Source organism: Peromyscus eremicus, chromosome 5 (genome assembly GCF_949786415.1).
Source record: "Peromyscus eremicus chromosome 5, PerEre_H2_v1, whole genome shotgun sequence".
Lineage (NCBI taxonomy): Eukaryota > Metazoa > Chordata > Mammalia > Rodentia > Cricetidae > Peromyscus > Peromyscus eremicus.
The window spans coordinates 85,650,977-85,678,713 of NC_081420.1; the positions used below are offsets into that span (position 1 = coordinate 85,650,977).

General features: G+C 54.8%; 1 protein-coding gene across 1 annotated transcript in view; it reads right to left on the minus strand.

Moving 5' to 3' along the window:
* Positions 1-12,318: 12,318 nt before the first annotated feature.
* The window catches only part of Zfpm1 (zinc finger protein, FOG family member 1), a 61,120-nt gene continuing 45,701 nt past the window's right edge, over positions 12,319-27,737 (minus strand). Inside the window, exons 4-10 of the mRNA XM_059263885.1 lie at positions 27,392-27,525; positions 18,306-18,405; positions 16,357-16,563; positions 15,556-15,786; positions 15,157-15,252; positions 14,925-15,071; positions 12,319-14,753 (exon numbers count right to left, since the gene is read on the minus strand). Coding sequence (XP_059119868.1) covers positions 12,988-14,753; positions 14,925-15,071; positions 15,157-15,252; positions 15,556-15,786; positions 16,357-16,563; positions 18,306-18,405; positions 27,392-27,525 — 2,681 coding nt within the window. The 3' untranslated portion in view covers positions 12,319-12,987. The remainder of the gene's footprint in view (positions 14,754-14,924; positions 15,072-15,156; positions 15,253-15,555; positions 15,787-16,356; positions 16,564-18,305; positions 18,406-27,391; positions 27,526-27,737) is intronic.

The window sequence follows — 27,737 nt, forward strand, 5'->3', positions numbered from 1 at the left end:
AAAGTCCAATCAGGTGTACCTAAGAAAGCCGACAACACGGGACCACCCAGACACTCACAGAAAGATTCCAGAGCAGAATGCTGTTCACTGTGAACGGGAAGCACAGAGACCTGCCACAGCACACGTGGCCCAAGCTTCCGGAGCTCAGTCACAGAACCCAGACAGACCCAAGAGACCACTGTGTGTGCAGGAAATGTCTGAACCCCCAAATTCGCAGAGCTAGAAGACTGGCTAGCAGATGTTTAGAAAGGTGTGGGGAGGTAGTCAATAGCAATGTTTCTTTTTGGGGTGATGACATTGTTCTAAAGTTGAACACGGGGACCCACGCACCGCTGGGAGTCCACTAGCAGCCAATGAACTGTGTGCTGGCTGGGTGACTGTATGTGTGAGAGCTTTGGCTGGGTACAGCTTCCCGGGACCTGAGGTGGCTGAGGCTCTGGGAAGGTATGGGGTGCAGCCAGGTGTTTAGGGTGCAGCTCTGCTGTTCTACAGATCATTACGGAGTGAGGGACCTGTAGTCCCTGCCCTTCCCCAGGGTGCAGGGGAGAAGGGACCCCATTTTCCTTCCCAGAGGCAGCCATCGAGCCTGCCTGTCTCCCTTTCTTCCTCCCTCCTCCTACTGAGCACAGGGGTGGCTGGCAGATAGACACAAGCTTGATTAGGTACAAGTGGGAGAAGCAGGCAGTCAGGTGACCTGTTTGCCCTGTGTAGGCAGGGGCTCTCTTTCCTCTGGGGACAGAGCTAAAAATAGAGCTCCAGGGAGCAGCTGTAATTATGTTGTGTGTACCCTCTCTCCCTTCCCTCTCCCTGCCCCCCTTCTCCACCCTCTACCTTCTTCACCCCCACGGCTCCTTTCCCGTTCTCCACCAACTTCTTCATAGATCCTTTTTTGGAACCCCTTTCTAGTTTTTTCCCTTCCAAACCTGGGAAATGGAGAGTAAACAAGCCAAGGTTAATTCTAACAGAGGGTTCTGCCTGCTAGCTCTCTCCACAGTCTTGTGAGGAGGATGGGCCCACACTGCGAGGCTCATAGGGACAAGCCTGGATTCACTAGGTAGTGACCCCTTCACCCTGTTGAGGCCAAGGACACAGGTCACAAAAAAACACATTCTTGTCACCCCATCTCTGCACCAGTAGCCCAGCAGGTCTGGCCTAGCCATTCCTTGAGCAGTTGGGATACAGGTCCTGCTGAGACCACCAGATGCCCACCATCATGGGGAGTCGACATAGTGAGGCTAATCTTGTTGTTGTGGGACACCCCCTGAGGTGCCCCTCCCATCCCTACCCACAGTCCATTGCACCTCCAGGGACCGGGGGCCCTCAGGGCTCCTCCTGAGTTCTCACCACTGTTGTGGGGCTCTGTCCCATGAGGGCTCTTTGTGAAAGGAGAGGAATTAGCGTCTGTGCCCCTGTTTGGGTTCTTGGGCACGGAGTGGAGAATGTTCAATCCCAGCAGGTCTTGTGAGCATCCAGCTCTTGGCCTGGCCATGCTGTGGACTGGGCTGACTTGGCCCAGTGTCCATTTGCAAAGGACATGTAGTCCTGCCATGCAGACAGCCTTGGTGCAAAGAAGGCCTTTCTTTCCCAAAGCCTGGGAAGCTGGGCAGTGTGCCCCAGGAACCGTGTTCATCTACATCCCTAGGCTATTGCTTCATTGACAATAAGGGCTTAGCAGGTAACTAGAGAGCAGAGGCGGAGCCAAGAGGGTGGGTCCTACATCCTGAGGCTGTCAGGAGGTACCAGAGAGAGACTAGGGGGATGGAGGCCGACTGCCACGATGAGTCCACACATGTGGGGCCCCAGGAGCTGGGGGCAGGGACAGAGTCTGTCTCGGGAATCTAGTCTCTGCAGAAGTCACAGGGTTATGGGCCTTGCAAGGGCGACCCTACTTCAGTTACTCATGTCCCTATAAAGGGGAGATTTGGAAATGGAAAGACGACCAGTGTGAAGGAGACAGACGGGAGTGATGTGGCCACAGACCAAAGAAACTGGGTCCTCTGGGAGCTGGGAGAGGCAGGATGGAGGCCCCACCCACCAGGGGGCACAGCTCTGAAACTTAGATTTTTCATTTCTGGTCTGCAGAGAAGCACCCCGGTTTTCAGTCATTGGTTATAGGTGTCTCAGGACACTCAGTGAGGGGCTGAGTCTAGAGGGACTGGTCCAGGACTCTAAGCCTGTCTCATCTCCCTCAGTGTCTCTGTTGCTAATGGAGTCCCCAGCTTGTGCTCTACTCAGAGCATCTTCTGTCCCAGGGGAGCAGAGTCCCTGCTGTGTCGGCTGTGAGTGTCAAGGGATACCTTTCTCCACCCAGACCCTCTGGCTTCTGGTGCACACTACAAATTTCCTGAATGTCAGTGACTCCTTTTAGTAGTCCCTGCCAAACATGCTGGATGTATCTGATATGTTCTTCCTGGCCAGTGATTTGCTGCATGTTCACATGGAGTCCCTGGCTTGGTGGGAGAGCAAGAACAGGACACCTCAGCTAGGCCCCTTTCTAGGATGATGGTTATGCCTGTCAACTTGACGGACTCCAGAGTCACGGAGGAGACAAACCTCTCATCATTTGTGAGTTTTGTCTGTATTAACTGAGGTGAGGACACACATCCTAACTGTGCACCATACATAGCTGGGGTCCTGGACTGAGTAAAATGAAGAAAGTGAGCCAAGCGTCAGCGTTCACTTCTTTCTGCTTCCTAATGGTGGATGCAACTGTGACCAGTCACCTCACATTCCCTATTCCTTCCCTGTTCAGATGGACTGTATCCCTTCTCAATTCATGACCTATCAGCTGGGCATGCTGGCTGTCCTGGTCAGCTTTGTCAGCTTGGAAACAACCTAGAATCACGTGAGAGGAAATCCTCAGTCAAGGAATTGGTGGATCAGATTGTCCTGGGGGCGTGTCTGTGGGGGTTGTTTTGATTATTCATCAATGCCGGAGGGCCCAGCCCACCATTGGTGGATCAGATTGTCCTGGGGGCATGTCTGTGGGGATTGTTTTAATTATTCATCAATGCCGGAGGGCCCAGCCCACCATTGGTGGATCAGGTTGTCCTGGGGGCGTGTCTGTGGGGATTGTTTTGATTATTCATCAATGCCGGAGGGCCCAGCCCACCGTGGGGGGCACCGTTCCTAGGCAGGTGGTCTTGAACTGTATAAGAAAGCTAGCTAAATGAGCCAGAAAGTGAGTTAGCAAGCAGTGTTCCTCCACGGTTCTGGCCTCCACGTACCTGCCTTGAGTTTCTGGCCCTCATTTCCCCCAAGGCTAGAAGTATAAGCTGAACAAACCCTTTCCCCACTAAGTGGCCTTTGTTCGTGGTGTTTATCACAGCAACTGAAAGGAAAATAGAATAATGTCGCCACATGTCTGTAATCCCAGAATTTGGGAGATACAGGCAGAAGGTTTAAGAGTTCAAGGCCAGCCTTGATTACACTGTAAGTTTGAGGCCAACCTGGGCTACATGAGATCCTTCATTGCCCAACCAAAACCAAAACTAAAACCCACCATGAGCCAAAATAAGCACTTTGTCCCTCAAGTTGCTTCCCATCAAGTATGTGGTCATAAAAATGACCAAAGTCCAAAGATCCAGGAGCTTCAGAGAGTTGTCAGCACATGAGAGCAGACTCAATGCTCATCCTTCTGGTTTTAAACACGCAGAGCTATGGATTTTACCGTTAGAGTTATCCAGTGGGAAGAGGGTGTGGGGGTAACTGCTTCTCAAAGTGCTTGCTGTGTCACGATGCTGCCCGAGAGTCAAATCTTGGGTACCGGAGCCAAATGAGTCCTTCGTACAATACTGGACTGATGTTCTCGGCTCTCTGCGAAGCTTTAGATGCTGGCTAATTTCTGGAAAATGCTAAAACTAATATTTGAACACAACCATTGTTAGGACTTTGGAGTGGTGTGTGTGTGTGTGACAGAACTCCATCTAACAGGGAGACTGAGGCTCCCAGGACCCTGCGCAGATGGAAGGATGGTGCTCCCAGGACCCTGTGCAGATGGAAGGATGGTGCTCCCAGGACCCTGTGCAGATGGAAGGATGGTGCTCCCAGGACCCTGTGCAGATGGAAGGATGGTGCTCCCAGGACCCTGTGCTGATGGAAGACTGGTGCTCCCAGGACCCTGTGCTGATGGAAGGATGGTGCTCCCAGGACCCTGTGCTGATGGAAGGATGGTGCTCCCAGGACCCTGTGTAGATGGAAGGATGGTGCTCCCAGGACCCTGTGCAGATGGAAGGATGGTGCTCCTAGGCTCCATTGTAGCTGGGAGAATGGGGCTCCTAGGACCCTGTGTATCTCAGAGAATCTGGAAGCTGCACAGTGCAAATGGAGAGTGGTGGGGGCAGATGAGGTGTGGTAGGGCTAGAGAATCAGGAGCTGGGTATCCATCTCCACTTGCATGGCAGTGAGGTGAGCCCCAGTCTTGAAAGAGGAGTTAGGAAGTATGACAGGATCTCCCCCAGGAAGTATGAGTGGAACCCTGGTGATGGTGAGGGCAGGACTCTCAGTGCCAATGGGGGCTCTGCTAGGAAAGAGGATCCCCAGGGCAGTCTTTCAGAGCTGGAGTAGGTGTCTGTGGTAGGCAGTGGGTGTGGCAGGGCTGGGAACCAGTTCCTGCACTATGGTACATGCCAGCTCTGACTCAGGAACAGGAGGAAGAGGAGGCAGATCTGTCTCCACAGGGTCAGGCTCTTTGCCTCCCTTTCTCACCTACTGCCCACATGCATATCAGAGGCCTGTTTACCCCAGTGGATACCCACAATACACCCCAACAGAGAACAGAGACACAGCAACAAGCATGAGGCCCAGCCCTTACCTCAAGGGGCCATGTGCATCCACCACCCAGGCCCTGGAGCTTTGGGAAGAGGTCTGTCCTTAGATACCCAGTAATTTCCTCTAGGAAGCAGGGTCTCACGGGAGCCCCCAGCTGGCTTCTAAGTCTTAGGATTCTGTGATGCATGCATTTGATTAGACCCATAGAAAAATGCAGCTGACCCCCGGGCTGTCCTCAGTGACTCTGAATACTGAGAGGCTGTTTAATGTGAGCTTCTGCCTTGCTGCCAGCACTGCCTGGATGTGCTCGGATCCTCCGTCCCCAACTCAGGGAAGAGGCGTGCTCCAGAAACACAATGCAGTCCTCGACACCCTCCCTGTCCAGTGAGCATTCTTAGAGGGCTGCAGAGAGCCACAAATCTCCGTGATTGGGCAGGCTAGGGAGAGCAGAGACACTCAGCTAGGTACAAAGAGCTCCACTGGGGCTGTCTTCTGCGAGCTCGGATGGAAAGTCACCTTCCACAGTAAGCCAGCCACACCACTGTCCACTCCTCTGAGGGACTTTCTGGACGAGTCTGACCTAATGCCGGGTAGGATGGGAGCTGTCAGCACAGACACAGTACACATCGTGCCTACCCGTAGGCTGTATCCGACACACTGGAAGGGACACGGGGCTTGCTTGTCCCCATGGAAGGAAATGGGGACTCTTTATGTGGGTTGCAGTGCCTTCCAGTGGAAAGGGTGTACAGTCGGTCCCATAGACTGCCTGGGCTTCACAGGGTGCCTCAGCTCAGCCCTGCTGCCCCTGTGTAGCCGGGACTGAAGCCCTGTGGTGTGGCTGGGCTGGGTGTTTGTTTGTTTTCTGGTTTCCAAGATGTGACCTTCACATTGTTCAGGGGCCTATGAGTCCAATGACAGGAGTTTGGAAGCAAGTTTCTAACGTAACAAGGAAGACTCTGAAGTCATTCTCCAGGTACCCTGCAGCAGCCCAGCTCCTGCAGCTGACATGAATGCCATTTGTCATCCAGGTACAAGGCAAGGTGGTGTTAGGCTCAGCATGAAACACATCTGTGTTCCAGAGAAGAACAGGAGGGCCATGAGTCAGCGATGGGAACCTTAGCAACAACATTGTACAGGCCATGTGGGTGCCCAATGCCCACACTTCAGGGACCCAGACATAGCAGCAAATGTATCCGAGAGAGAGAGAGAGAGAGAGAGAGAGAGAGAGAGAGAGAGAGAGAGAGAGAGAGAGAGGGAGAGGTGTGCATGGCAGAATGACCACAAAGATGTCTCTAGCCAGTCTCAGGTAAGAACTGGGTTGAAGTTCCTCCTTAGCTGACATGGGGATAACTGTTCTGGACTCTTGGGTGACTGAAGTGTGACATGCTCTTATCAGTAGGAGAGAGAGGCAGGACAGAGAGAGCGGAGTTTTGGCTCTAAAGAGGGAGGGGCCACTAGCTAAGGAATGTAGAAGCTTCTAGAGGCTGGAGAAGTCAAGGAGAGGATTCTCCTTGGAGTCTTTGGCAGGAACTGACCCTCCTCAGCTCACTGTGACAACATTGGGCCCTGGTACACTGACTATGACAGAATCCACATGTGCAGTTTAAGCCACTAGCTTGGGGTCTCTGCCAAAGCATCATAGGAACCTCCCACAGAATCCCCACATGACACTGGGACAGAGGGCCTCCAGCAGCCAGGCCACAGGCACACAGGTCTACAAGGGCTGCGGGAGTGTCTGAGCTGCAGGTAGACCTGTGCCTGCCCATCCTGCCGTCTGTTCTTTTCTGCAACCTTGTGAACAGCAGCAGTAAAAACAAAATAACCGTTCAGAACAGGTGGAGAGAAATCAACATGGGGTGCTTTGCTCCTCGGTCAACTGGAGAAAATAACCGTTAAGAAAGGGGAGATGGACAAGATCAGGGAAGTAAGACAAATGGCAGAGAGAAAGCGGAGACAATACAAGCTCCTCCGTGCAAAGCTCCACGTGACATCAAAACATCCAAGGACAGCACAAGGAGCAGAGCTGGAGTGACACTGTGAGGGAGGCAGTTCTGCCTGTAGGGGACAGGGTGGGGACACGTTTCCTGTGGCAGCAAGAGGTCACAGGCCCTGAGAGTCATCATAGTCCCATAAATAGAAAGTGTCTTCTGAGCGGGAGCTACACGCTAGGACCAGGATGTGCAAAGACCACTGGGGCCCAGGCAGGCCGGGCTGAGACAGGGCTGGGCCACTCTGGAGGAGGTAGCTCCATGGAGACTGAGCTGGCAAAACAGCAACAAAACATCTAACAGCAAACCCACCCCTCAGGAGGCTGAGGCAGGAGGATTGTGAGTTCCAGACCAGCCTGAACTACAGAACACGACTCTGCCTTGTCTCAAAACAACACCAAAACCACCAGCAACAATGAAGAAACATGCAGCTTATCCAGCCAAACCAACCACAACACCACAGTGTCGCTCATTCTGGTGATGTTCAGGTTCCTGGCCCAAGGGGGGCAGGTGTTTAGACTTTAGGATATAGTAGCATGCAGCAAGAGTGTTAAAATAACCACGACAGTAAAAAAACAGGACACGAAAATCCTAAATAAAGCTGGCCATGGTGGCACATGCCTTTAGACCTACCAATAAGGAGGCAGAGGCAGGGAGACAGATCTTTGAATTTAAGGCCAGCCTGGTCTTCATAGCAAATTCCAAGCCAGCCAGGACTACATAGTTACATCCTGTCCCAAGAAAACAAAAATCAGGAGCTGGGGAGATGACTCAGTGGTTAAGAGCACTTGCTGCTCTTGCAGAGGACCTGGGTTTAGTTCCCAGCATGCACATGGTGGCTCACAACTATCCATAACTCCAGTTCCAGGGGATCAGTCGTCCTCTTCTGACCTCCAGGGGCACCAGGCATGCACGTGGTGCACATACACACATGGAGGAAAAACACTCACACACATAAACTAAATCTAAAACAACCCAAAATTAAATAAACATTTAAAATCTAAGGAAGAAGGCCGGGGAAAAGACCTAATGAGTACCTAGGGAAGTAAAACAGAGATATAACTAAAACAGGGTTTAAAACAAGATGATGGGAACTGGGAGGTGGTGGCAAATGCCTTTAATCCCAGCATTCTGGATGCAGAGGCAGGTGAATCTCTGAATTCGAGGCCAGACTGGTCTATGGAGTGAGTTCCAGGACAGCCAGGGCTACCCAGAGAAACAGTCTTGAAAAGCCAACCAAACAACTAACCAAACAAACAAAAAACTAAGATGGTAGGAACCCCTTAAAGTGTATCCATAGCTAGCCGGGCGGTGGTGGCGCACGCCTTTAATCCCAGCACTCGGGAGGCAGAGCCAGGCGGATCTCTGTGAGTTCGAGGCCAGCCTGGGCTACCAAGTGAGTCCCAGGAGAGGCGCAAAGCTACACAGAGAAACCCTGTCTCGAAAAACCAAAAAAAAAAAAATAAATAAAAAAAAGTGTATCCATAGCTGACAAGCACCTAGTCCTAAAATGGACAGTGGACTCACTGACGACAGGCAGATGGACGCTGGGCCCCAATGGCACCCAGGCCTCACTGCTCACACTTATGGGACCCAAGAGGCTCCAAGGCTAAAGGAGACTATGGAGTGGAAGTGAGGGTGCAGGGAGAGCACCCCAAAATACTTGGGAGCCCCACTGTGGCTGGAGGGTCCTCATACATGGGTGGGAGAGGCGGGGCTCCACCCTAGAATGGTTGCATGTGCCCTTGGGTAGGGTATTTGACCTCTGGGGGAGCCAGCTCTGCTAGTGGAGCCCAGAGTTTCAGAATGAAGTTGGGGTGCAAGGCCTGCTCCAGCCTCTACGGACTGCTTGGGGCTTGGAGTTCAACCTGGAGCAGTTGGTCTGTACAGGCCATTTCGAGGACATCCTAGATTGTAGATTCCTCCCTCCCCCTAATCCCTAGTCAACGCATTCTGATCAGTTCCAGGACAAACCTTGTCCAGTTGTCCACGGGTGGACCTGCTGCCTGGCTGTTCTGTGCAGGGGTTATCCCGGGCTTGGCGAGGGCAGAGGCTTCTGGTACTCATGCCCAGGATGTGAATGACAGGACAGGTCAGAGTGCAGCTGCTATGTAAGGGGCCAGGCTCCCTTGGATGACGTTTGTGTCCAGCTCCACCTCTCCCAGGAAAGCCCCTCCCCCAGGGGCTGAGGAAGGTCTGTTCAGCAGGTGGGCCCTATACCCACTCATGAGGCTTTCAAGGAAGGTGCTAACAGTGGGCACCTAGCAGCTGTCAGGACACACGAACGAGGCCCCTGAGCAGGCCTGAATCCCTGTGTCCAGAAGCCCTGTGGCATGCGTGTGCTCAGGTGACCCGAGGCAGGTGATGCAGAAGTGTGCTGAGGATCTGCCCACCTCTGCCCCTCCTTCCTCTTCCTCGGGGGGTGGTGGTGGTGGTGGTGGTGGTGGTGGTGGTGGTGGTGGTGGTGATGGCATACACTTCAGGGTGGGCAGGCCACACTAGCTAAGCATGGTGGCAGGCCAGCCAGGTGCTTGCATGGGCCATCGCTGCCCTCTACTGTCCTAGTGTTGAAACCAAGAACAGGACTGGGTAGGGGTGTCTGCCGGGGGAGGGAGAAGGATCTAGATGGGGCCCCCAGCAAACCCAATAGATGCTACCTGTAGCCTGGATCAGACACGTACATGGAGTCTTCGGAGGGGAAACACTGCCAGCATGACCTTCCCTGGTCAGCTGGGCGAACTTCTACAGGCCTGAGCTCCACACAGGTAATGGCTGGGCCTGGGGAGATGGTGCTTGAGATCCTCGGTGCTGGGGGCAGGCCAGCCAACATGGCTAAAGCCCAGCTGTCCCAGAGGTGTGCTGGTAGGGGCTCAGCACCCCCGAACCTTGGTGTCCCTACCCATGGAATAATGCCAGCACAGGGGGAAGATAAGGGGTTGTACACCTGGCAGAGACGGGAGACTGGGACAGTGCAGTTCCTTGTGTTGTCTCACGGACGCTCGCGGGCCAAGCATCATGAGGCGGTGAAGCGGTGCAAGGGCACATGGACTCCATCAAGCCTTGGTGACGGCATCTGGCCAGCACAGGCCTACGGCAGAGTGGAGTATTGTGTAGGGAGGACAGGGGTGGAGGTGGAAGTCTGTCTTGCCTGCAGGGCACTAAGAGGCAGATCATCGTGGTCTGAGTCTGTCTTGAGGGGAGGAGGGTGACAGGCAGGGCTGAAGGAAGCCATCATGGCTTAGCAAACAGGCTCCTAGGCACTCGGTGGTGACCATGGCTGTGGCTACAGTGTTGGTTGCACACACAGCCTTGTTTATGGTGGGTAGAGATGGTGGGCTGGGAACACGTTTGATAAGAGGGTGGTGTGGTGTCACATAAGGAGGTGACATGGGTGGTTTAATTGGGGGGGGCAGGTAGACACAGGCAGACTAATTGGGAGGCCCGATGGGGACTGACCTTAGGGTCTGTGATTGGGAACCAACTCCTGGGTATGGAAGAAGATGGCTAGTGAGCTTGTCTGGTAGCTATGAACTCAATGGATAGGGGCTCTCCTCTCAGAAACAGGCCAGACATCTAGGGGCAGGAGGGTTAGGAAAAAGCTGGTGATCTTGAGTGAACCTCATAATGAGGTTACTCTAGTAGGAGGCCCACTGAGAGGCGCAAAGCTCATATGGAGGGGAGTCCCTTGGCTGTAGCTAAGGAATATGGTAGACGGAACAGGGTTGGGCTTCTGCCGGTGGGGCCAGAGAAAGTCCCTGTTCCTCCTGCAGTGAGTCCCTACATGGTGAAGGCTGGGGAGGGGAGTCTGCTCTGCAGGGGTGGAGAAGGGGTTTACAGGGAACTGAAGCCAGAGGCCAGGCCTTGGAAGGTGGGAGTCAGAGGGGTCTGCTAGGGAGATGTGAATGGGGCCGTTAAGAGGAGACCTGGAAGAACGTTCCAGACCGGGAGTATGGGATGTAGGTTGGGCCAACATGGACAACACGGAGTTACATCTACAAAAAGTGCAGCAGGTGGAGCTGGCGCCTTCATCACTATAGCGTGAGGGGCAGAGGTTCACATGTGGGAGTGGAATACGCCCTAGGGAAACCTTGGGGGTAATCCGTGGGCAGGAAGTCAAGAGTCTGAGGGAAGAGGTATGGCCAGACTCATGGCAAACTCGGAGGCATCCCAGGGCTCTCAGTCTCTGTAAATCTTTAAAGGGGAGCTGAGACAGGTCCAGGGCCTTACTTTCATGTAGACATAGCCCCCCAGGGAGCAGGGAACCAACACCCAGAAGGAGGTACGTCAAGTGTCAGTTGGCTGTCTTGCTATGGCAACTACACCCTAGGGCAGAGGCCATAGAGCAGGTGCTGGAAAACCTAGGGGATCGCAGGGAGAGGAGAATGGGACATAAACTTGAGGGTACACATGGATTGCTGACATCTGTGGAAGCATGCCAGGACTGAGTGAGTTCTAAGCACAGGTGTGTATTGACTGATTACAGGCCCAGGGGTGAACTGTAGGGGTGGTTGTCTGTGCTTTACCCCTGAAGTACCACCTCTAGTAGGCAGCAGGTAACTGCTAGGTACCTGTACTCCCTGGGGCATGGTCAAGATGGGGACCCCTTAAGACCTGGGATGAGTATACGCTCATTCTCTCTTGGCTACCTCGTGGTCTCGGATGCTGGTGCTGCAGATCAAGGCAGAGTTCTCCAGAGAACTGTGTTGGACCGCACCCCACCCCTCCTGGATTCTGCAACCAACTCCTTTATGCTTGTTGTGAATTAATCCAGACTAAATTTCTTTGATTATCAAATAGACTCCGTGGAATTTCCCCATTATCTGGTACCCCATGTTGGGCGCCATGGCTGCTGGTTCCTGTTCCTGGCCATAAACTGTAGGAAACTGCAGAATCCAGCATCCCACTGCAGACGTCATATGAAGCTCACACTTCTGCTCAAGAGGCTCCTACCAGGCCATGGTAACACTCTTACAGCCCAAGGTGGGGATAGTGGATGGCAGGAGGGACCTCCGGGTAACAGGGTATAGCCTAACCTGCAGCTCAGCCTGGGTGAGGGTCACAGGGTCCCTTCACTGAGTTCTCAGAAGGGAGCTCAATCCTATTTTACAGGCATGGAAACTGAGGCAGGCCTGGATGATATGGTGAGCCTGTGGTACAGGGCCTTGTCCGAAGCTGTGTATGGGTTGGGGCTCAAGGGGGAGGCTGGGGTGACCTTCCGTCATCCAAACATCTATTACCCACCAGCCCATCTCCCTGATGTTCCCCATCACCTTTAAACAATTTCAGGCACACACTAAAACTACGTTTAAGCTGCTAGAGAGCCGTGTGTACAGACTTGGGAGGCATTTGCCTTCTACCAGGCTTTGAATGGAAACCGGAGCCCTTCATGTAAATTCACACCAGCTTTTGTGAAAAGAGGGCCCAAGACAGAGGCTGCCTGACTTCTCAGAACCCTTCGCTAGCCAAATCCTGGGCTCCAGTTGTCCTGGTGGTGTATGGCCAACTCTTACTGAAAAGGTGTGGCTTTTATGTACCCCTGTGGTAAGCAGGGCAGGGCCTGTGAACGACTCTCAGGAACATTTATTTTTTGTGCAAACCCATTAGCACAATGTGCAGGCCCACTAGCAGGTCACCTTAGAGGGCTGGGTGAGAGGCAAACCATGCTCCAGGTCTCCAGAGGTATTTCCAACCTCCACAGTGGGCAGGTTAAGACTTACGGAGTTGGAGAACAGGCCTGTTTGCTTTCTCAGGGGACCAAGTAATGAAAGAGGCCAAGGCAATGGCTAGACAGAGTTTGGATGGGCTCTGCCAGGCATGGTCTACAGCCAGTCAGCAACAGACTACAGGTGGTACCCCCAGTGCCAACTCAGTAGTCATAGGGACCCACCCAGGTTGTGATGGGAGGGGCCCTCTGGGACTTGCGCCCTTCCTCTCTTACTCAGCAAGTACAAGGTTTCATTCTCCCTAGTGGTCTGCAATCGGACGCACACGGTGGCAGGGCTGCGGGTGAGCTAGAAGCAGAGGAAAAGAGCTCTGCATCAGGTGGTTGAGCCTCTGGAGTGGGCTAGGTCCTGGAGGAAACGGTGGGGTGCCCGTTGCGGGTCTGCACAGGCTGGGGTATGGAATGAAGCCCACTGGATCTAAGACAACAGGCTGGCCCATCAGCAAGCTTGTCACACCCAACGTCTTTATTAAATGCCAAGGGTCCAGGCGGTGCGGCCCCGCGGGCTCACTTCACGTGCTCAGCAGCATGAGAAGAGCAGTAATACTTCTTGTGTGCGATGAAGGTGGACAGGCTGCTGAACCTGATGTTGCACAGGCGGCAGTAGCGGTGGCCACCACCACCACCTGACGAAGGAGCAGACGCTGGCGGGCCCTTGGAGGGCGTCCGCACGCCTTGATCTGCGGGGTCAGAAGGCGTGTTCTCAGGAACTGGGGATGGGGAGCGTGGCGCGCGGCCGTCGGGGCTGTCACGCGGAGCACGTTCGGCGGGCGTGCGGGGCTCTGCGCCCGGGCTGGCCGCCGGCTTGGCTACCTGCAGGCCGTGCGCCAGGCGCAAGTGCTCCACCAGGTCGCCGCGCACGCGCCCGTTGGGCGGGCAGTAGGGGCAGAGGGCGGCGGTGCGCAAAGGCGCAGCGGGGCACGAGTATTTCTTGTGAGCCAGGTAAGCTTCCAGGCTGTGGAAGCTTACACGACATGCGGTACACTCATGGTAGTCAGCCAGTGCGGGCAAAGCGGCAGGTGCATCCGGAGTCTGGCGTCGGGGCCGCTTGCTCAGGTCTATGGGGCCGTCGGGTACCGGGCCTGGGGAGGGCGTGGGGGTGGGGCCGGCGCTTGCGCTCGCGGGTCTCGGAGAGGAGGGCAGCTCCGCCGTGGGGGCGGGGACAACAGGCACAGGGGCGGGGCCTACAGCAGGAGGCGGAGCACCGGCTCCCGGCAGCTCGTACAGTTTGCGTCGCCGGCGCGTACGCACGGGTGGAGCTGTTAGCGCCGGAGCCGCCGGTCCGGGAGCCGGCGTGGGTGCGGGTGGCCGGCGCGGTGGCGGGTCGTGGCGTGAGGCGCAGTAGTAGCGCTTGTGCACAGTGTAGGTCTCGTGGCGGCTGAACCGGATGTTGCAGGCCTCGCACAGTGTGCGGCTGGGATCGTCCTCCGAGTCGTCCACCGAGCTGCCCGGGCTCTGGCTGCCCTCGCTGCCCCGGCCAGCGACCTCGGCCTCTGGAGTGGTTGCGCCACCCGCCTCTTCCTCTCGCGGCCCGGGCCCCGGCGACGAGCGCTGCTGGTCTGCCTCTGCAGCTGTGCCTGGGGTCGCGCGGGCCGGCCCCGGGGCCGTCTTGGGTCTGCGCACGGCGGGCGTGTCCTCGGGCGCGCGGCGGCCAGAGCAGTAGAGGCGCTTGTGCACGTAGAAGTTGTTGATGTTGTTGAAGGTGATCTCGCACTCAAAGCACGTGGCGCCCTTGGTCCCCGGGAAGAGGCCGGCGGGCGTTCCCCCTGCTCCGGAGCTCCCCGCACCCTGTTGCAGCCGGCTGTGCACCAACTCGGACATCTTGGCCAGGATCTCTGAGGCCTGTGGCGCTGCGGGGCCGGTAGTCGTGCCCGCGTCGGGACCGAACACATATTGTGGCAGGAAGAGCGTCCCCGCCATTGCTAGCTCTCCAGGCCCCGGGCTGGAGCCCGGCGTGGGGCTGGACAGTTCTGCTTTCACCCTGACTGGAGTGGGGCTATGCGGTGAAGGTGTCCGAGATGGAGCCTGGGGACCCGGCTCTCCCGGACCGGAAGCACGGGCCGCTTCAGGCTCCTCTGCAGCCTCCACCTTGATGGTTCTGGGAGCTGCGGGGGCCTCACTGCTGCCCCCATTTTGGGGGGGCACTCTGGTCTCTCCATTGGTGACTTCGGCCAAGGCTTTACTGTCCAGTCCTGAGGATGGGGCGGGTGCCTTGTCAGCGGGAGCCAAGGGGCCGTGCATCAGTGAGTGTTGTTGGAAGCCTGCCAGGCTGTCTACAAGAACACAGGACTGCATGTCAGGCCTGGGACAGGCCCTACATAGGATGGGGTAGGCAGAAGGGATTTAGGACAAAGGCTGACAAAGACACCATGTGTTGCCTGTGGACAAGCCCCCTCCCTTTCCACTTATCAGAGGGTCAGTGAGGCCCCAGCATGTCTGCTTACCTGGAGGAAGTTTGGCTGCTGGGTGTCCAGCCCCTGGAGAGTAGATCTCACCCTTGGAGCCTGGCTGGCACACCATATGGTTTGTCACCAGGTGGCTGTAGAGGATGTCCCTTGTGGTGGATATGAAGCCACAGTTGTGACAGACACCTGCAGGCCATGCTGTTGTGGTCAGGGTCCTGGAGCTGAGGTGCGGCCCCAGAGACCCCAACCCGCCCCTCTCCAGCCCACCTACCGCTGAGTGTGTCCGTGTGCACCTTGAGGTGGCGTTCACAGTTGGCCTTGGTGGTGAAGGCTGACAGGCAGATGAGGCACACGAAGGGGCGCTCTCCTGGAACATGGAGATGAGAGGCTGCCTTGGATCCCAGTGACAAGGAAGGGACACGGGACCCAGGCCCTTTTGAGTTTCTTATCAGCCACATGCCTCCCAGGGTCCAAGGCATATACCTAGCCCTGTATTACGTGTGCAGGTAGCCACAGGTAAGCCTTGTGCTAGGCTGCGGAGAGGGACAGGAGAGCTGTATGGGCACAAGGCAGCAGAGTAAACTTTCCTAAGCACCTGTCTGGTGTGTGGTGCTTGGTTATGCCAGAGAGCAGTGAGGCCAGGAGCAGGCACCGGGCACCGGGCACTTACCGCTGTGGCTGCGCATGTGGATCTCCAGGGAGCTGGCGCTGGGGCAGCTCTTTCGGCACTGGGGGAAGGGGCAGACACGCTCATTGGGGTAGGTCTCCTTGGGCTTTTCCTCAGTCGCCGAGGCAGGGGAGCCGGCACGCTGGCGGCTGGCACAGTAGTAGAGTAGGTGGGCTTGCAGGTTCCGCTCACTTCGGTACCAGATCCCGCAGTCTTTGCAAGGGAAGACATCCTCTGGTGGGGGTGAAAGTGGGGATGAGGTACAGACTGACAGTGGGTACCCGAGAGTAGGGACTGGCCTGTGCGACGCCTGTTTTTGGTGACTCCAAGCTGATGTACTGGCTTTTGGTAACCCAGCTCCCCTTTCAACGTGTCCCTGATGGCTAGGGTCTTACCAGGAATGGGATCTCTGAGTAATTCCCCCAGGTCGCCCCTGCTCCACAACAGTGACCTACTCATGAGTCCTCTTCTCACCGTAGGACTCAGGCTCCGGGAATTCTCCTGTCCCTGCACTGGGGACTCAGTGTCTACCGTTGCCTTAGGGCAAACATCCCCCCCACCCCTTAACACTGCATGTTTCTCATGGGCCATGTACCCAGATCCTCCCCACCTTAGCAGGCCATGTGCAAACTTCTAGGACTCAGGTCACCCTGCATTAGCTGGTTACTGTCCTCTTTCAATTCATTGTCTTTCTGGGGACATACTTCACACCTCTTGTATGCCCAGTACCTCTCAGTTATGCCCCAGCCCTAATCTTTACCTTGAGTGTCAATCCAAGTCTGACCCAGGGTGTTGCATACTTACTGTTGATGACTGCGGTGGCGAGGATGGACGCCATGCCAGCCTGCTGGGGCAGCAGCTGGATGTCTGTGTGCACTGGAGCCGGGCCTCCGGCTTCTACTGCTTCCTGCACAGGATGTCTGGGAGTACTGTGGGGCTCAGTCACAAGGAACACATGGAGTAGTCCACCCGAAGGCACCACCTTGGTGACCCTGCACCAGAGGGCGTCATCTGTAGGGTACAGGCATTGATGATGCTGGGACCAGTAATTCTCAGTTTACAATGGAAGTCCTTCCCTTTATCCCTCACGTTGGGGCCCACTATATTGCCAGGGATAGGTGAAGCCAGGCAAATGGCAGGAAGTGGCTGTGTTGAGGTTCACAGTTGTGGCTGGCTGGATTTGAGGGGTGCTATCTTGTGGCTGGGCAAGGATTGGGGGCTATACCATTTCCAGGAAAAGGTGGGTACGGAACTGGCAGCAATAACTGAGGGGATCTTAGGTAGCCTCTTGGCTGGGGTGGAGGGGTTTTCTGATGCAGGGGACCCTAGAACGAATCCTGTTGGGAATTGGCCAGCTGCTGTTCCCAGAGTGACCTGTAGAGGGCAGCCTCAATCAACAAAACCCAGGAGTGCCGGGCCAGCACGTCTACCTTCTGGTCTGGAACCCTGAGGCTGTGCTTGCTTCCCCTTGAGCTGTGGGTAGGGTCACTGTTGGCCTCAGTCCCAAGCCAGGGGCCACACCCAGCAGAAAGCGGGAAAAGAAGAGAGTATGTCTGCTCTAAGAGAGCAGTAGGAGCTGAGCTGCAGTGTAGAGCCTAGGTAAGTCCCATTGTGGGAGCAATGATGGTAGAGGGAAAAAAAAAAATCACTCATCAGAGACTATAGGATTTCTGGGGTCATTATGAACCTGTCTGCTTGTCTTGGATTTTCCAAAGCACAGGCCCTACCTAGATCATGTCACCTTTATCCTCATCAGCCCTATAAGCCCTTGTCTTTTGTGGACAGCACACTTAGGCAGAACTGATACAGAAACCTATGGGCAGGGAAGGTTAGTGGTGCAAGCACAGGGCTTACTGCTTGCCAGCATCCACTCTGGTGCTGGGGCATGTTCCTTCCTAGTACAGGTTGCCTTCTGGCTGCTCTCTCTGGGTCCTCAGACTACCCTTTGATAGGATGGGGAACATGGTCCCCTCTGCTCTGCAGATAGGGAAACTGAAGCAGCGCGCGCACACGCGCGCGCGTGCGTGCACGCGCGCACACACACACACACACACACACACACACACACACACACACACGGGATGAGGTGTTGGCACAGGTCCCACATACTTGAACCCAACTCTTAATACCTTTGGACCTTAGGAGGGCGCTCTGCTTCCCCTGAGGGCTTACTCAGGAGTTGACTTCAAGGACAAAGCTTCCAGAACATTTTAGCTGAGGGGAGAGCCCCCTTTGCACCCTCCCCCCACTTTTAGAAGGCTGGAGAGACAGGGAGGGGGTCAAGTAGGATGAAATCATTTGACCACAGCCTTCTCCAGTTTTCTAGATGGAGTAACAACCTGGAAAGCCAGGGACTTACCCAAGGTCCCACAGCTAGTAAGGGGTGGGTCTGGTCTGAACACAGTTGGTCTAACAGAACCCAGGCTGGGCCTCAGGTTGCTGCCCTTCAGTGGCCCCCAGAATCCCTCTGCATTCAGTCTCTACCTCAGCTCGGGTGGAGAAGCCGCGATCTCAGTGGCTACAGAGGGGCCCAGTGCAGCCCCCATCTAGCTCTTCTGTCAGTAGAGGTGATTTGTGGGACTGCAGCTCCCAAGACTGCCCATCATCCTCTCAGATGGGGTTCTGGGTGCTCTCTCAAGCAGTCTGACTATCACTCTTACCCAGATAGGCTAGTGTCCCTTTAAGAGTGGGGCCAGACAGAGCCCGCCTTCTGAAAGACCTTAGAGGGGAGGGGGCAGGCATGTGAGACAGACCCTTCCTGTAGATCTCTGAGTTGGCTTCGGCTTCAGTCAGGGCTTGGGGCAGCATCCTTAGCCAGCAGGCCTCATCCACCAGCAGGGTCACAGCCGGGCCCTAGGGAAGACCAGGTACAGGAGAGGATCAGTCTACATGGGAGTGCCTATTGGGACTTCGCTGTGCAGTGGAGGTCAGTGGCCTGGCTGCTTCTATGGCTGGGGCACGCGTAGTCCAAACACTATGGTATTTGGAGGCACAGCAGGGCGCTGCTCTTCCCAGGGTTAGGCATCAGTCTCTCTTGGAAACAAAGGTCCAGAGAGGTCAAGCAGTGTGTCCAAGGGCACACAGCTGGTGGGTGAGTCTAGAGCCTGCAGACCTGTGTTGCCTCCCTGCACCAGTGAATGCCTGCAGAGAGCTACATGATACCAATTCCTATTGAGGGAGGGAGGGGGAGGGGGGGACACCAACCGACCCTTGGGTCCTCCGACAGTATAGCTTTCCTCTCTAGTGCAGGGTGGAACTTTTATCCCTCTCCATTCATTGGGAACACTGTCACCTCCCTATGGTGGGTCGCCCCAGCCCAAGACCAGCTGTGTTGCTGAGGCCGGGTAAAGGGTAGGGGGTAGTTGTGGCTCTCTGCCCTTTTCACCATTGTATAGGCAAGGACACTGAGGCTGGGTAAAGGGTTGGGGGTTGGGGGTCGAAGTTCCAGCCTAGGGCTGTGCCACACACTTCCTCTGCAGCTTGGTCTAGACCTGAAAGGAAAGAGCTCTGGGCTCAGCCCCCCAGGGCCACCGAAGCTGCTTGTTTCCTGCCCCCTACACCCTGGCTCTCAGCCCAGCAGCAAAGGAAGTATACGTGGCCATGTCTCAGTGCAGTCCAGGCTGGAAGCCTGGGCTGGGATTTAGTCTCACGTGGAGGATGAGACATAGCCCGTGGCAGGCAAGCAGGGGCAGCAGAAGCCCTGTCCTGTTTGTCCTTGGAGGGTGACCAAACCTCAGTCCCTGGACCCAGCCACTTGGGCACTATGTGTACAAGTACAGAGCATGCCCATGCACTATTCTGTCAGCCACTCACTGTTTTATTCAAATAAAAATGCCTTTTAACCAGAAACCTGTACCTCAAGAACTTTTAACTGAAGGCCCAGAGCCACTGCTCATGCTGTGGGTCTTAAGAACCCCTGTGGGGTTCATGGCAATTGGCTCATTGGGTAGGAAAGATAAACAACTGGCTGCTGATTGTGTGGGGCACCACCCTGCCAGGGCTGTGCTTGGCTTTCTTGGGTTTCCTTGTATGTGGTGCCCATATAGACTCTAGGGCCAAACGTCAGGGTCTAACTCAGGCTTGACCTTTCCCCTATGGCCCCCATGGACCAATTCTTCAGAGACCCCATTCACATGGCATATACAGAACCAGCAAGATAAGGCCTACCAGCTGGGAACTCCCAGTGACCAGGTACTATGAGGTCAGCACAGCCTAGCCAGGTGGCTTCCACGTCACCTGCTTGCTGCCACGTGGCTTGTCATGGAGCAGAGAGTGGAGATAAGCTGGCTCTGAAGGGGAACCCCAGAGTCCCGGCAGGGAACACCTACACCCCTGGCCTCAGTTTCCTATATCCCGGCAGAGTGAGACCACATGACACAGTTGCTGGGAAGACTCCTTGTCCTGCCACCAGCTCTCAGGGGTCCCAGACATGTCATTCTCCTCTCTACGGCCCTTTCTCCCTGGACATCGATGAGTGTAGGTATGCAGAAGCCCATGGAGCTGCACACACTGGCCACAGCTGCCTTACGCTTTGCTTGAAGGATGACGTGAACAGGAAGTTATCTCTGGGCCTAGGTACGAGCCTTAAAGGGTTCTGGATCAGGCTGGCAATTGCCAGCTGTCCATTGAGGGGGTGCATTCCACCCCAGAGCCTGTTCCAGATCTACTGGTGTCAGGGGGGGTGGCTCATTCTTAATGGGTACCTTGCTGACTCCCAGGGATGAAGGGGACAGATATGCCTTCAAGGTCACAGTTGAGTAGCCTGGAGCAAACCAGAGGGATAATACAGCACATGGGGTGTGGCACCCACATCGGGGACCTGTGACTCCCATAGCCTAGCTATTCCAGGCCCGAGCAGAGGGCTGTCAGTGAGGTGGCTGGGTCTGGCCCTCCCTGCCTCAGCCTTCCACGTCTCTAATGAATATTAATGAGCGGAGGAGGGTGAGAAAATTAATCTGCCTGATCCTCTGATGGGTGCTGTGGTAACGATATGAAATCTAATTATTCGTCCCAATATTTCTAACCCCTCAAACTGAGACTGACAGTCGGTTGAATGCTTATCGCTCTCTGGAGCAGCATGTTCACGGCATGATAAAAACACGCGCGCGCCACTTTGCTGACGCTGCACAAGCCGCTCTTTCTGTGGAGGTCCCGGTGTAGGGAGCACCAGACTGCATCCCTCCCACCCACCCCCCTGCCCCGCAGCATTGGGCATGGGGTTCAACTTTGGGGAGCAGAGCTAGGAGGGAGCGAGGGAGGCTGTTCATAATCACATCAGCCCTCCAGGGAAACAGGTCACGAGATCCTGGCTGCCCCAGAGCAGATGTCCTGGGCCTCCATCCATGGTCCTTCTCTGCCTCCAGGGGGCCTGTCATCCAGTGTCAGGATAGGCTGAGGTCTGGGGCAGGGATTACATTCCCTCTTCTTACTGTCCGGATCTCTTAGGCCCTGGAGGATGGAGCACAGCTCAATTCCACCTGACATCCCCGGATAGCTCCCTGTTTGGCCCAGAACCTCCATGCCAGCTGGAGCCACGCTTTGATCCCCTCTGGCAGTGGCTGGGGTAGTAGGACAGGTTAAGGTCCCTGTGTGTGGCTTGCTTCCTTTCTTTCCTTTACTCTCTTCCTTGTTTCTGAACAGTTCTGAGATAGAACTCCTCTCTAGTGTTGAAGGCATCAGCCAAAGCCCCACTGGGTCCTGCCCCACCCATGGGTAGCAAGGAACAGGCCTGAATGGGGTCTATTTTATTTTTCAGAGGGGAGAGCTATGAGACAGGTTCTCCTGTAATCCAGGCTGGCCTTGAACTTGCTACATTGTCAAAGATGTCTGTGAACTATCGACCTCTTGCTTCTGCCTCTTGATTCCTGGGATGACAGGTGTGTACCACCATGCCTGGTTTATATAATACTGGGGATTGAACCCATGGCTTTGTGCATATTAGGCAAGTGCTGTACCAGTCAAGCTATATCTTCAGCATGGGGCTTGTGTTCATTCTCACGGCCTGGCCCTTTTGCCAAGGCCATCAGAGGCACGGTGCAGCCATCTCCCTCCCAGTTCTCAGACCTCACCCCGGCCTCACTCCATCTGTACAGGTGTGTCCAGGCTCAGAGAAGGACCCTGGCATCCGTCCCTCTTGCCCCTCCAGTCACTGTTTGTTTCTTCCTCCTGGCTCTAACTCACCCCGGCCCCCAGCCCAAGATGTCGTCAGCCACTTTAAATTCTCCTGTGGATCTAAGCCTTCTCCCGTTCCCCCAACAAAGAGGTTAATGTCTCGACTCCATGGGCCGATAACCATCAGAAACCATATCTGTGCACTATCCGCTACGACAACTTTATCTGAGACTTTTCCCAAACCTTGCTGTCCAACTTCTAAAGCCATTTATAGGGAAGGTAGGTCCTCTCAGCTGGGCAGCCTGGCCCAGAAATGGCATCCTACACTGCGGCCTGGACTCCAGGTCTCCATGGGCTGGAAAACCAGGGCTGAGGCCTGTGGCCATAGGGTGACTCCAATTATAACCCCTCTCCTAATCCATCCACCTGAGCTAAGAATTTACTGATCCACTCATCTTGCACAGTGATGGCAGCCTAGGCTTCCTTTCTTTTCCCCAGATGCCCATTGCCCACTTCACAGGTACAAGGCTAAGGCCCACCGAGATGGCTATGCACACAGGATTAGAACCAAGGTCTGAGAAGCTCTGCCCCATCCCAGTGGCCTTTCAGTCACACATTCACAAATTCATTCATTCACCCCTCAGATAGTTTCTGAAGGCCAGCTGTGTGCCAGGTGCTAGGGACAAAATAAATAGAAAGGAGGAAGGACCAGGGCCTGTTAAGGGCCAAGGACAGTAGGAAACAAGGGACTAGCAAGTGTCAGGCCTGGGCTTGCTGTTAACTGGGCCATCACAGACAGAAGAATGCAGACCCAGGAGAGCAGACATCACCTGCAGGGAAGGTCACAGGGGTACGATTCATGCCATCCTTGCCAGCTTTCCCTCTGTATGGAATACCCTGCTGCTCACCTCCTGGTCCCCAGCCTTTTATCTCAGGTGGGAGAGCCTGAGCAAAGCTTGGTGCCTGGGGGTTTCCTAAGCTGCTACCACAGCAGACAGGGAAACCAGAGCATGGAGAAGACAGGTGCCTAGGCCCCCACAAGGCCAGCAGCAAGCCTAGACTAGAAGTCCACCCCCACTTCGCCTGGTGACCCAGCCAAATGATACTCCCGACTATCCCAGTCTCTGTGGAGTGGGCAGAATGGAGGCTTCACAGATGTCAGCAGAATCGTGAGAGTGATTGATCTCACGTAGAGAAAGGGGCTTTACAAGTCTGAGTTCAGAATCTCCGAATGAAAATATGAAAGTATCTGGAGCGGGGTAGTCCTAGGCCCAATAACAAGTGACCTAAAAAGAGAAGAGGCAAGGGGAGACAGGAGCCACATGGAGTCAGTAGCAGACAGAGTGGTGGCCAAGGGTCCTGGGGCCACCAGACACCTCAGGCAGACTCTGCCTCTGAGACCCACAGGACTGGCTCTACCCATGAGGATAGTGACCTCTGTCTTCAACCATGACAGAGTGTAACTGAGACACCAGGTTGTAGCACTCAGGGGGCATCCGCGGGAGGATCTGTCTGCTGCCAGAGTCTGGCAAACATCCATTTCCAGTGGAGGTTCCTGAGGCTGGCCTACTGTCTCTTCTAAGCACTAGATGCTAAGTCGGGGGTTGGAATGCCTTAGTAGGTTAGCAAAGCAGGACTCAAACATAGGACATCTCTGGGTAAGGCAGTGGTGGGCACAGCTAGGCTGTGTGGAAGGGAGGCCTTTCCTGGAAACCCCTTCCCTTCCAGTTACACAGAGATGTGGCTGAAAACCAAGCTTGCCCCAGCACTTCCTAAAATCCCTAGCTAGGGTGGGGCCTGAGGTGAGTCTGGGCTTTGCCATGCTGGCCTAGGTTTCCTAGCTCAATCCTCAGGTGAGAGAGCCCCAGGCCATTAGGGGTTGGCCTAAAGGACATTTCACACTCCAGTGAACACTTGCCCAAAGCCATGTGGAGGCTGGGCCCAGATGGTCCCACTTCAGTGTCTCTAGCATCTCTTCCTGCTTAGCACTCAGGCCCTCCCCTGCCTTCACTGATGTTATGGTGGGCTCCTGGCCAAAGTAAGTAAGCTGAGGGAACAATGAACAGGCAGAACCAGCATGGCCAGGCGGGGGTGAATGGCTATGCACTTACCATTCATCTATCCATCCACCTATGTACCCATTTCCTATCTGTTCATTCATTCTTCCACCCATCCATTCACCTACCTACCTATATGCCCACTTAACAACCATCTACTCACTTGTCTATCCATCCATTCACCCCCTTACCCTCTATCTATTCATCTTTCTACCCATACGTGTACCCATTTATGAATACATGTCTACATATCCACTTATCCATTGACCCACCCACTACTCATTCACCCACCCATCTATAATCCATCTACTCACCTATCTATCCATTTAAATAACCATTTATGCATCCATATCCACTCATCCATCCACCCACTTACCACCCATCTACTCATGCATCCATCTTTATCTGTTCACCATCCATCCACCTATCTACTCTCAGTTACCCATCCACTCACCCACCCATTCACTTACCCAACTTTATGTGCTCACCCACTCATCCATCCATCCATCCATCCATCCATCCATCCATCCATCCACCTATCATTCATCAGTCCACCCATCCACTTAGTATCCTCATCTCCTCTCTCTTCATTAATCCATTCTGAGCATTTTTTGGGGTGGGGGCAGGGTGCATCTTGGAGCTGGGACCCCAAGAAGCCTTTTCAACTGTTTTTTTTTTTTTTTTTTACAGGCAATGGAAACCATAGCAAGCCATAGATTCAAGACTACCAACTCTCCACTCAGGGCTGTGTGACTCAGTTTCCTTCCTGGATACTAACCTTGGATATCTGGTGTGGGTGAGTGTTGGGGGAAATTTCTCTTTCAACATGTCCCCATGATGAGCAGTGCCCAGCCTAAGAGAAGCCCGGCAAAGGGGCCCCATATCTGCCTGTGCTCCCTCCTCCTTCTCTTAGGGGAGAGGAGGAACTGCCTGGTGGCTGATAGGGCCATGGGGCAGGAGGCGACTTCTTCCTTAGGCTGCGGGGAGAACTGGGACCCATCAGCCGAACTTGATAAGAGCCCGCTGAATGTTAGCAAAAATATTTAGACAATAAACGAAGTATCGCAAAGGCGCCCATATCTTTCAGAAATCAATCATCTGTACCATGTGTCTGGACGCTTGGCGCCAAGGCGGAGATAGTGCCTTGTGGGGAGATAAGGGTTAATCAAAGGATTTAATTCTGTGAGAAAGAGGGGAGTGAGGGAGGTGCTTCCTCCCTCTACTAGGAGCCTCAGAGGCATTGTGACTGCAGTCCATTGGCCAGCATCTCACACCTGGGTGGGGAGTCTACCTTCCTGCCACCTTCCCAGGCTGAGCTATGCCAGGAGACAAACTGGGAACAGAGGGTGGCAGAGACAGAGGCTCTTGTGAGGAAGGGTGGCTTGAGATGGCCCAAGAACTTGAGCACAGCTGGGCTGGGTTCTAGCTCTCCCTCAGCTCTCTGGATCCTGGTGATTTAGGTAAGAGCCTCAGTGCTTAGCTTTGTCATCTATAAAATGGGGACATTTGGGGCTAAGGAGATGGGTCAGTGGGTAAAGAGGCTTGCCTCTAAGTCTGGCAATATGAGTTCATTCCCCAAGACCCCAAAGGTAGAAAGAACAAATCAACTCCTGTTAAGCTGTCCTCTGACCTCCACATATATGTGTTGGCATGTGTGGATGGACAGATGGATGGACAGAAAGGAGGGGGAGAATAAATTATAAAAGTTGGGGACAGCAGCCTACCTCCTAGGGTTTGGGGAGGCTGCCATGTAGAGTGTGCCTGGGACATACTTATTTGTCCTAGCTTAGGTTGACCACCCGAAGGAATACAGAGGAGACTGAATCAGGGCACACCAGGACTTGGGGGCCGGTTCCTGGGCAGATCTGCCTTTGCTCCTGTTGCCAGATGAGGGTTTTCCTGACTAGAGTGTGGAGACAGGGGCTACCAGGTTCCTGCTTGCACACTGACTCCTCTTTCTGACTAACCAGTGTCAGTGGTCTCCAAGTCACTTGCTGTCTACTGCACACAAGGACATGCTCGCCCTGCAGAGCCACTTTGAATGCCCTGGCTTCCTTCCTACAGGACCTTAATCAGCTGTCCTGTGCATTGTGACATCCCCCCCTGGACCTTGGGCCAGTCTCCTTCCTCGGGCTGTACTGAATGTGTACAGGGTCAAGTACCACTCTAGGCCTATCTTACGTACTCCATGCAGCCACCAGCAGGCAAGGGGATTGACTCCTACTTCAGAGCATAGCCTGACCTTATCTTCTCTGCAGGCCTAGGCCTAAAGGAAGCCTCTAGGTTCTGAGTGTCCTGCCTGCAGTCCCAAGGGCTGAGAAAACAGTGGCTCTGAGCAGGAAGGGATCTGCCTGGGACATAGTAAACAGAAGACTCCAGGTGGACCTGCTCAGTCCAGGGCCAGCTCCTGCTCTCCCTGGACAGCCTGGGACAAGTGTACCTATCCTGCTAGCTGAAAGGCTATGTGGCCAGGCCACAAGCCTCTGTAGATGGCTTATTTGAACTCGGTGAGCCTTTTCCAACATGAGAAAGGCTGTCCCAACACAGAGATTCTGAGTCACCACATATGGCTTGTGCAGAAGGGGCTGTGAGTGGTGGTCTGTGCTAGGGACCTGTTTGCTGCTCCCCACCTGCCTATGGACACTGTCTCAGCAGTTTGTGCTTCTGTGATGTTTCTGAGGATGAGACTGTGTATGCATGTGTGTGCAGCATCCTGGCTTCCAGATGCTGGGGAAGTGCAGCCCACTGTCTCAGCCTCACTGCAAAGGGCACTAAGAAGGCAGTCCTCAGCCCAAGGAACCAGTAGCATGTGGCACTGGCCAGCCAGTGAATATCTTGGATCAAGCCACACCCAAATGCCACATCAGGAGACAGAGGGCCTACACCATAGTGCTCTAGCATAAAGACACCTCATCCTAGGCTTGACTGGGCTAGCCTAGGAGCTGTTAGGCCTCCCAGGCCTTTGCCATCATGCTGCCTCTGGACATTGCACAAGGCCCTCCAATTCCTGCTCATCAGCTGCCTGTGCAGCTGCCCTGTGTTTGTACGCAGGTCTCTGTGTCCTGGTGTCATTTTCCATCTGAAATGATTTCAAAAGGAACCCACACATCCCAGCAGGAGGAAGCCAGGCCGACTTGCCATAACAGACGCGGCCTCAGAAGCAAGTCCAAGACAAACGGCAGTGTAGCTGTGTGGCGGGAAGGAGGCTGCCCTAGGAAATCTCTGCCCAGGCAGGGCTGCTAGGGTGAGCAAGCTGAGCCAGTGCCGGAAAGCCACGCCCACCCCAGTACCTGTTCCTGTGTCGGAAGGAACTTCTTACCTTCCTGCAGCTTCCCCTTCACTCAAGCTGCTGCCCACCCCGGCCACCTTTCCCTCCCAACCTGATGGGCACCCTGTTCCTTGCCACTTATTCCTTTTGGACCCCCTTCCTTTCCCCTGCTGGGCTCCTGTCCTCTAGGAAGTCATCCTGGGACCCAAAGCATAGTATCACTCCCTTCAGAGGCCTCCCGAGAAGTCTCCCCCACTTCAGGGGCCTCCCAGGAAGTCCCTCCCCCTTCAGAGGCCTCCCAGGAAGTCCTCCCCCTTTCACCCTTGGCTCTTTGGATTCCACCAAAGTTCCCCATGGGTAAAGGCAAGAGGTTTGGTTGGTCAGCCAGGGTTCAGCTCCTTACCGGTTCTTCCCGCTCAGGGGATAAGGCTCTGGTCTGGATGCTCCCACGGAATGGGCCCCAGGACAGGCCCTCAGTGAGGCTCAGTCGGGCCCGTACACACCTCTGCCCATCCTGTAGTACCAGCTCCAGCTCCTCTGAAGAAAAACATGGTGGGGTGAGGTGGCTGCTTGGTGAGCCCCCAGCCCACTTCTGACCCATAGCCCCCACTCCTTTGCCCTTTTTGAGGACACGTTGGATTACAGAAACACCACAGAGAGGTGGATAGGCCACACCATGGCCTTGGTCACTGTCTGCAGAAACTGTGTGGCCACACACATGCAGAACCTTGTGTGCTAGGCCAAATGGT